This window comes from Glycine max, chromosome 5 (genome assembly GCF_000004515.6).
Source record: "Glycine max cultivar Williams 82 chromosome 5, Glycine_max_v4.0, whole genome shotgun sequence".
NCBI lineage: Eukaryota > Viridiplantae > Streptophyta > Magnoliopsida > Fabales > Fabaceae > Glycine > Glycine max.
This window is the reverse complement of record NC_038241.2, coordinates 40,387,932-40,398,472: the sequence shown is the minus strand read 5'-3', so window position 1 is coordinate 40,398,472 and position 10,541 is coordinate 40,387,932. Positions and strand designations below refer to the sequence as shown.

Sequence of the window (10,541 nt, the reverse complement as noted above, 5' to 3'; positions counted from 1 at the left end):
TTTTTTTCTCGTGCTTATTACGCTGCACTGTACCTTTTTAAAAATAAGTTCTGGTTAAAAGCTCGTGGTTTAAAAAGTAACTACATTTATTACAATGATTTACATATTAATATATCACTCCACATTGTACAATAAAATTAAATTACAAAGATAAATACGTTATGATGAAAAATAAATAATGAGACATGACATAAAACACATTTGCAATGAGAAAAAATATAATAGGAAAATATGTTTAACGTTTCTATACTTTTTACTTAAACTTGGTTTTAGAGAGAGTGTCAATTAGCATTTTTCTAATCCTGTATTTTCAAACGGGTAAATTTGTCTATTTAAAAGCATTTGAAACAAAAAATACATTTTTCCCAAAAGTCTTTATAAATATATATAAGTTATGAAGGTAAAATGTAAGAGCATTAATAACTATATATAAGAAAATAATAAAAAATTATAATTATTAATTAATTTATAAAAAATATTTTATATCACATTTTAACAAGAAAATTTTGTAACATGATCTTTAAAGCCCTGCTATAGATGTACACCAAAAAACCCTTATAATAGATAAAAATTAATTTGTTTCTTACAATTTTTTCTCTTACATGTCAAGCATACGATGTTAAATAGAAGCCCAGCTCCAAGTTACAGGGAAAAAATATTGTTTCCTATGCTTATATAATATTGCAATAAAAAATGTGTATCAATAAAACGTTTTTAGTGAGCAATTTTTTTTCTTGTATAACAATCGATTTGGTTAATGTACTACGCCAATGAGATTAACTGTAACAAGTTGACAGGCTAAAAAACAAAGGAAAAAAATAGCTCACCGAATTATTTCAATTAGACCACATGAAATTGCTTCTGTGATATATTTTTCTACCACAATACACAAATTTACAAATTCCTTTTTGTTATCAAAGCCTCTAGGTGCGTGCATGCACATCGTGAACGGTCAACGCTGTGCAAGTCAAACCAAAAATATCCCTCTGTTATATAATTTTATCATAGTCATAGCTATTTACTATCTTGGATGGTTGTATTTATTTGAGTAAATTCCGATTTAATTTATCGGTAAATTAATAACGAAGAAAGTATCGTGCATAACCAGAATGGATCATTTGGGCATCGTAATAAAAAAAAATGCGAATCATAAGAAATAATCATTTGACTGGATATGAAATTTATTACTATTGAAGATTGCATCTTGCAAGTGAATACATAAGTGCATTTAGTAAATTGCTCGCTGCCCAGAATATTACTAAAAGCCAATCTCCTCAAAGCCTTGGCCTTGACCTCAAATGGTTCACCATCTAACCTTTCCAGGGAAATACTGCAATTCAGGTGGCCAAAAAGAAAATAAGAACCCCACATAGAAAATAAAATAAAATAAAACTCTTGATGTACAAAATTATTTCATATTATAAGTTAATTATGTGAAAAGCTGTGAAGATAAGATGTGCACAAATACACAAATCTACAGAAGTCAAAACAGAAACACACTTAAATAAATTGAGCCATTTCAAGTTCTCAACGTCTTCCTCATTATTCATGAAGTGAGTATATGCACCTTCCATATGTAAAGCTGCAAAATTATATGTTGTAGACTTGTAGTGATTCTATTTGCTGGATTGTGGACACACAGAGGCAAGTTCATAGCACAATTTTACATACAAGATCCAAAACATAATTAAGAGGAAAATGCTTACGATAGAGTGAAATCTGATAATGAACAATCCAGTAGATGGAAGAGTGGTGCTATTTTCCTTAGCAACCTGCAGATTCCAATGCACCATGTATTAGATCTTACATTAAAGATAAATGCTAAAAACATCCGAGTGATGAACTTTGTATATATAGGCTCACCATATACATGTATTCATCATGTTCCCAAGACATCGTTACGTTCTCTAGTCCACATCCTTCGGCGTAGATCCCCTTTTTAGTGTTGTTAGCAGGGTATTCGGAATCCGGGTTGTCCTTGAATTACTGAAACAAGAATGAAATTAGGTCCATTGATAATTTAAGAATAAAAATGAAACGTCATATATAGGTTTCTTAGAAGAAACATAATTAATTACCTTGTCATGAATATTTGCCTTATCAAAGGCGCAGCCTACCGGAAATGTATCTCCTGCAAATATCCCATTAACCATTCAATTAGAATGTTGGATTCAAATTGAAAACAAATTGGAATTAAGTAGGAAAAAAAAAAATAAAGGTAGTTATACAGATTAAGGATTAAAGAAGGATTCTTACCAACAACAGATCATTGAGGAAGCTCACCAAATTTAGGAAGGAGAATGATCTTTCCAAGATCTGAAACTAGCCAACAACATTATGCATGTTAATCACTCGATGGTTGAAAATGTCTCTCTTTTAAATTTTAAATAATAAATAATATGGATCAGGATAATTATGCCTTGTAAGTTTAAAATTGACCTTTTAATTGGGAAAGAAATGACTGCGACATTTGGTTCATATTTTCTTTTTGGCCACTTGCATCGCCGTATTTCCCTGCCAAGCTTAAATGGTGAACCATTTGAGGTTAAGCCTAAGCCTAGGTTCCTGAGGAGATTGTCAAAATGCAATATTCAAATAATTAATTTCGGTGAAACAAAATAATGATATAATAATAATAATAAATTTAATTTCTAGTTAAAAATTAGTGAAATTTAAGTTAGAAATAAAGATGTAAAAGACGTAGAAAGAGATAAAACATTAAGAAAAAAATTTGAAAAATAACTCCTAAGGAGTCACTCTTACTTTTTTTCCCGTAGAGCATGAGGAACAAACATTTGTGTCCCCAACAACAATCAATGGGAATTTGTTTTCTTAATCGTTCAATCCATGAGGAGAAATGAATTATAATTAATTTAGAATTTGATCGGGAGGTAAATAAAATTTGATCGAGAATTATTTGTCTCAAAAATCAAACTAAGATATTATCTTAACGATTCAACCTTAAATTCAATACATTAATCACTTATATTTAAACGTTTTATTAATCAATAGAATAATTTCATATCATATTATAATTTTGATTTTTAAGGTAAAAATTCTCCTCTATTTATATATTAATAAATCAATGTTGGATCTCTAACAAATTCTCCTCTATTCCTTATATGATAGAATAAGAAATTTCGCTGCCTAATCCTTAGTTTGTTAAGACGTGAAACAATATAGGATCTTTGTTGGTCTTTTGCCTTGATATATAAAGAATAAATTTGATAGTCTTGCAAGAAATAATTGAAGAGGTTACGCACTTCATGTACCCATTGTGTACCACAATGAAGTAGTACGTAATATGTTCGCAGTGATTTAATTTTTTAACAGTGTGTATGAAAAAAAAAATTATAGTATTATTTCACTCCAGTTTGGTTTGCTTACGCATTCCTTGCCTCATTCTACTTCAACCAAAATTTGTTCGTCCAGATATTATGAGCTATGTACAACGCCATATATATATTAATGTATTTGAATTTCTAAAGTTCTCTTCACAAGAATTTTATAATAAATTTTATTTTTCTTTATCATAATATAACAATTCTCCAATTTTAATAAGAATCTTGTCAAATGAAACTTTTAATCAAATAATAAATATAATAATAAAATAGGAAACAATACTTTAATGGATTTTTTTAATGAAAAATGCGATTATGAAATTTCATTCGAAATCAATTATCAAATACAATTGGGAGCATAATCAAAGACTTAGTTACGAGCATAAAATCGTGAAATCCTTACAATGGACAACATGATTAACTTGTTTCCTAATAAAACTTATGGAGTTTAAAAAGTGTAAAAGGCTTCCTCTACATTTTGCTAGAATACAACATATATTATATATATGAAGGCTATAGATACCAGTAGTTACATGATTGATATAGTCAGCAACCATCTTGCAATCACTCTAAAAAAATGACCTTGTCATAGCCAATGTGTTACCCACTGAATTGCTTGAAACAAAGCCCAGCTTTCTGCCATGGATGGTGATTGTTTTCTTCAACCAGTCAACCCAATTCCGCTTTGAAATCCTAATGCATTTGATAATTGATACCCACTTGGAATCTAAGATAAGTGCGACAACAAGCGTCCCTCTGTATTTATAACTATCACAGTTACCTATAGTTATTACAGCACTATTCTTAGTTTTCTTTTTCCTTTAGCAATTTTGCAGCACTGTTCATTACATATTGGAAGGTTGCATTTATTTGAGTGAATCTCGATATGACGATATGTAATTTATCGGTCAATAACGAAGAAATAATCGTGCAGATCGAGAGGATCATTCGGACATCGCAATATGAAATCATTTATTTATTTCTTGACTGGATATGAAATTTTACTATTTGAAGATTGCAATTTTGCGGGTGAATTCAATATAATAAGGTGCAGTCTGAATCCTTGTATAAAAGAAAAAAAGAACTAAAATTATTTGATACATTGCTCGCTCGCCAGAATAATTATCTATCAATCTCCTCAAAACCTTGGCTTGAATTCAAATGGTTCACCATCTAACCTTGGCAGGGAAATACTGCAAAGAAAGTACGTGGCCAAAAAGAAAATAAGAACCCCACATAAAAGAACAACTACTAAATAAAATAAAATTGCCCAAATCATGGAGATTGTCTGAATTTGACTCTCACCTTCTCAATGAGTGACACATAGTATGGCTTAACTTTCTCCACATCAACTAGAACTTTGCTCTTGCTGTAGAGATCATATTTGCTGTACAAAATTATTTCATATTCTTGGTTAATTATGTGACAAGCTGTAAAATTAAGATGTGCACATATAAACAAATCTACAGAAGTAAAAACAGAAGCATACTTAAAAATTTTGAGCCACTTCAAATTCTCAACGTCTTCTTCATTCATGAAGTGAGTATATGCACCTTCCTTGTGTAATGCTGCAAAATTATATGTTACAGTCATTATATTTGCTGGACAGTGGACACAGAGAACCTACTACATAGCAAAGTTTAAAAATAAACAAAAAACGATTAAAATGATTACGATAGAAAGAATGATATCTGATAATGAACAATCCTGCAGATGGCAAAGTGGTGCCATTTGCCTTGGCAACCTGCAGTTTCCAATGCCCCATGTATTAGATCTTACATATTAGGCGCTATATGTATAAAATTTAAAACATCTACGTGATGAGCTATATATAGACTTTCAATCAAAAACTACATGCAGACTCACCATATACATGTAATCATCATGTCCCCATGACATCACTATGTTGTCTAATCCACACCCTTCTGTGTAGATCCCATTTTTAGTGCTATAAGCAGGGCATTTGTAATCCGGGTTGTCCTTGAAATACTGCAGCAGCAGAGAAATTAGTTCAGTTTAAAATTTAAGATTAAAAAGTAGTGTCATTAACGGGCTTCATAGAAGAAATTAATTACCTTATGATGAACATTTGACTCATCAAAGGCACAGCCCAGAGGAAATGTATCTCCTGCAAATATCCCATTGGCCATTCAATTAAAATGTTGGATTCAAATTTAAAGCAATTTAGAAGTAAGGAAAAACTAAAGCTAATACAAATAAGGATTAAGGAACCGCTCTCACCAACAACAGCCCACTGAGGAAGCTCACCAAAGCTAGGAAGCGCAAGAATCTTTCCAAGATCTGAAAAAGGTGTCAACAATATTAATTTAGTCTCTGTTAGTTGAAAATGACCTCTCTTTGAATATACAACTGGCGCTATATTTTTATATATATAGAATGGGATCCAAACATTCAAGTCATCATATCAGGTCAAATAAGGAAAAGGATAACTATCCCTTCTAAATTATAAATTGACCTTTTAGACAAACACTCTATGATCTATCGTATACGAAAAGAGCATTCTAAAAAGATAATATACTTTTAAGTGCACTCTTTTGAACACATTTTTATTATTGAATAAATTTAACACATTTTCAATAAATTTTAATTAACGATAAAATGTGTATTAGTAAGAGTGTATTATTGGTTGCACTTCTCTTGTAAACAGATTCGAAGGGTATGTACCATGGATGAGTGCGGTCAAATGCAGCCAATCTTCATTAGGATAGTCTTTTCTGATGGTCTCAGCAGACTGTAACAAATGTTGAATTTGAGGTTCGTCCAAATCAGGATCGCTCTCATCTACCAATTCATTCAGCAGCTCACAACATTCCCAAATGCCCATTTCAGCTTTGTCCAATTTCCCATATTCCTCCCGCATTCTCTTCACCTACATTATTTAGCAGTTAGCAAATTGGATTTCCATCAGCATTGCATTTCCTTCGTTTGAAATCGCCAAGTAGACACATAATTGGTGAAAATGAAACATGGCTTTTGCTTACAAAGTCATATGTCTGGTTGATGTGTTGCAACCTATAAAATTCCTCCACACCTTTTTGCCTCTCACTTTCAGCATCATATTCTCTGCCAAATATTTCCATTGTCCAGTGTCGGTTTCGTTATAAAGAAACTTTAAACTTTAATTCCTAATACATACTAAAATTATAATTAAAGATGACTTGAAATTGGAAAAAAACTTAGAACAGAAAATATGAAATGGGATTAAAACCTGAAGGAGTGGCCAAATGAATTGATTTCTGGGGCCATATATCCATCCTTTGGCAATGGAAATCCACCTTCCAATACAAGCTCATTGGTTTCTTCAGCATGCACATTGTTGCCTTCAACTTGTAACTCTAAAGACATGCAATGTGACCTTAGTACTTATGATGGTGTAACAATAGGGAACCAAAATAAAAACAAAACAAAAATCATACCAAGGGCAGGTTGCTCAATGAGGATGGTCATTTTCTGCTGCTGCACTGAAATAACAGAACAGAGAAGAACCAAGGTAGGTAGATCGAGCTGAGCAGAACAAAAGATAGAGAAAAAGAAATGAGTGTGGTGGCAGCCTAGTTTGACAAGAGGGTATATATAGTCCCATGAAATGTCCTTCCCAGAGAATTTGGAAGCTCGGAGTCCTCAACAGAAAAAAAAAAAAAAAAAAATCTTCTTCTGAGCATAAAATATCAAACCGAAGTTGTAAGAAACTTCCAAACACAGTAAAAATATACTCTTATTTTTTTGTCAAATACTAAAGCAATATACGTTCATGATTTTTTAATTAAATTATGTTATCTTCATTTTATGTTTGGTTAAAGTATGTGATGTATTTAAAAAAAAAACAAGTTATAATAGTTATTATTTAAAAAGAGAATGGGTAAAATTATAAAAAAAATAAAAAAATGTAGGTGTGTGTGAGAGACAAAGTACAGGGGTCGTAAACGAAATAGATTGTTTCTTGAGGAGGGGCAACATAAAATTTATGAAGAAGAAGATAAGCATGAGTCAGAGTTACGTGGGGATCATATCTTGAGGTTTAGTACAAGACTCGAGCTGAACCTTTCTCCTTCTGACGAGGCATCTACTCACAATCGACTAATCTGCTGACTTTCAATTTAATTTCGGCACCTTACATTCTACTCTAAATATCTTTCTTTCTTTTGCAGCATTTTAATACTCATGTTGATTGTTTCAATCATACAAATATTAAATACTAATAAGATCACATCTTAAAGTATAAAAGTGAGCAAAATTATCTTACTTTTCTTCCTAATTCAGATTATTATAAAAGTAAATGTTAACAAATGAAGAATTAAAAAGGACATATAGGAATTATCTTCATTTAATTAAGAAATCGTTTCAGTAGCAGTATATTATGATATGATTGATATCTGTGGTGTGTATCACGCGTGATTTCCTTGCATTCAATTCAACATACAGACAAAGAGTAGTAGCTGACTAGCTGTACCCAACAACCACTGAGCGCCAGGAATAACAATTCTATTTATTTGTCACGTTATTCACAGATTTGATTTTAAAATTGTGCTAGTAGCCGATGCTGTGCAGTGTGGGGACTGGGTATAAGATTAGATTCACATCCCAAATTTTGCTATCACACCCCAACGTGTTTTAGAAAAAAACAATTCTCAATTGACCAAACTATGTTTTCATTATATACATATATAATGGAATGTATTTTTGTTGTGTAAGGGTGGGATACCAAAAAAAATACCACATATATGTATTTCCATTGTATCAAATATGCAATAAAAATGTATTTTTGTTGTTGTATATTATTTCACACTCCTTTTACACAACAAAATACTGTTTCACATTCTGTTATCTACTTTTTTGTACCTCTCTTACATAATGCAAATAAAAAATTTGTGATTAATTGTTGATGGAGGTACTTTTTTAATCTAGTCAAATTAATGGTGATACAAATTATCCACATTATTTAAATAAAAATTAATTTAATTAAGATATGATTTACTAGTACCTTTTTTAGTAGTAATCAGTATCATATGAATTATATCTTCATTTAATCATAACTAAATTAAAAAATAAAAATAAAAATGTATAGCAAGAGACAAGAGAGGGGAAAGTGGGGGGGAGAGGGTAAGGAGTGAGGGGAAGGGGGTAGGAAAATAAGAGAGGGCAAGAATGTCATTTGGTATGTTTTTCAAAATATGAGGGTGATGAGAATAGAAAAAGCTGGGTGGCAATAGCAACTCCCACAACAAAACAAAACTGTAACCTGGTTTACTCTCTCTTCTTTTTCAAAAGTTTTTCTGCTTTTTGTTTTGCAAGCCTCAAACAGCATTGTAAAAAAAGATACTTGTCGGTTGGGACAAATATGTCCACAAGTTATTAAATCAGTTAGCAAAATCTTAACTTATTATTACACCCACGTGCTAAATAACTTCATTTGAGTCATCAGCCAGTTCACTTACAACCAATAAAATGTGGAGCTTAATTACTAATTTCGTACCTTTATTATTTCAAAATGCTTAATTGAGTTTTTTTATTTTTGAAAAGTTCAATTAAATCCTTTAATTTTTAACAATGTTTCAATATAGCTCTTTTTATCTAAAGCTAACGCGTTAAGTTATAAGTTTCATCGATTTAACCGCAAAACTTATAACTTATGTTTCATTTTATTATTCATTATTTGAGAATATGATAGAAATAGAGCCCTTTGTAGCCCCTCTTTTCCTCTTTTTCTTTCCTTCCAGTAACAAAAAATCTTCGGTCAAATGTATTAAATTTGAACACCAAGGCGAAATTAATCACATATGGGCCCCTACCTAGGATAATTATAAAGTACAAATCTATAAACGCGGGCTTCGAAGGTAATAAGCTCATCCAAATAAGGCAAGCCCTATTATCTAGAGAACTTAGCAATTATGGGCCACCCGGCTGTCGTGGTCCAGCCCATTTCCATTACCTTACGAGGAAAACGACACCATTTTGAAAATATTGTCACAACAAGATAACATACACATTTAAAAATGAAAATACATAACATACACTTACTTTTCTCTTTCATCTAATTTTCATTATATGTTTTTTCATCAATCTCTTATTTCCTCATTACATTATCAGTTATTTATTACATTCACCACTTTATCTATTTTTTTTTTCCTTCTCGTCTCTTTACTTCTCACCGAAATTCACCCCAATAATGGGTGAACGTATGCCATTGTTTAAAAATCACTGGACTCGCTTTTCATTTTTCTTCCCCTCCCTCTCTTGATCCATCTATATAGTAATTGAACCATTGAAGTTAATCTTCAATTTTTCAGAAAAAAAAAATAGAAAAGAACTTTTGATTAACTTCAACTAAACCAACACAGCTGTCGCATGTTTGATACAGTTTAATTTTAAAATTATATATGTTTTTAATTTCTCGACAAATAAAAAATAATTGTTTCTTTAAAATAAATTGAATCAAACTCATAACTAATCCCGATTATTTTTATACTCCTCAGCCTCTTGCATACAATCTAAGGACTATAGTGCAATGATAGGTACTTGGTGGCGTGCTTTGTTAACAGGACATAACTGGATAAGAATGGATGATGGATATATTGTCTAATGACTTTCACTTTCTCAGTTCAACCTTCAGGCCCACGCCAAACTAACCCACTAATTTCTTTGTTAACATTTCTACATTTTGATTTATGGACTAATACCCTTCCAAGATTTCACATTCATTGATTCTTACTTTTTCCTTCTCTTCTTATTTTTCTTTCTCCTTCTGTTTCTCTTTAAATATGATTTAAGGTCATAATACATACATTAATTAAGAAGTAAAGCAATATCTCTGACGTTAATTTTTTTTACATAATCTTCTTAATTAATATATATTTTCTCTTTTCAACTATAATTAATACTAATGTGTTAAAATATTAGATTAAAAAATGCACCAACATAAATAAAAGGGTGACTCATATCAAGTGTTATTCTGATTTTAGACTTTTCAATTACTCAATTTAAGACAAAACACTACACAATAACTACCTTAAATGCTATATTAATTATATTTTTTTTATTGACTAACATTTTAAAATATTTTATAGTAACAGTACATAACCATTAATTTTTTATTCAAATACTTCACACTCTTTTTTTTTTTTAAAGAACTTCACACTCTTCTGTTTGCTATAGCTTTTTGTTAATATTATATTTGAGCAT

The 10,541-nt window shown here is 30.9% G+C and overlaps 1 protein-coding gene and 1 long non-coding RNA gene across 2 annotated transcripts; both read right to left on the bottom strand.

Moving 5' to 3' along the window:
- Positions 1-1,048: 1,048 nt before the first annotated feature.
- LOC106798751 (uncharacterized) lies at positions 1,049-2,394 on the bottom strand. Its single transcript, XR_001388504.3, has 5 exons — positions 2,257-2,394; positions 2,079-2,131; positions 1,864-1,986; positions 1,707-1,772; positions 1,049-1,330 (listed from the first exon to the last, which is right to left on the bottom strand). It is a non-coding gene; the product is annotated as an uncharacterized lncRNA (long non-coding RNA).
- Positions 2,395-4,288: 1,894 nt separating this feature from the next.
- LOC100788665 (putative inositol oxygenase) lies at positions 4,289-6,907 on the bottom strand. The gene is made up of 11 exons (NM_001255706.2): positions 6,779-6,907; positions 6,571-6,697; positions 6,344-6,425; positions 6,027-6,231; positions 5,583-5,642; positions 5,417-5,469; positions 5,208-5,330; positions 5,016-5,085; positions 4,831-4,909; positions 4,647-4,728; positions 4,289-4,534 (listed from the first exon to the last, which is right to left on the bottom strand). Exons 1-11 carry the CDS (start codon positions 6,807-6,809, stop codon positions 4,508-4,510), a joined length of 939 nt encoding a protein of 312 aa, NP_001242635.2. The 5' UTR covers positions 6,810-6,907; the 3' UTR covers positions 4,289-4,507.
- Positions 6,908-10,541: the final 3,634 nt, after the last annotated feature.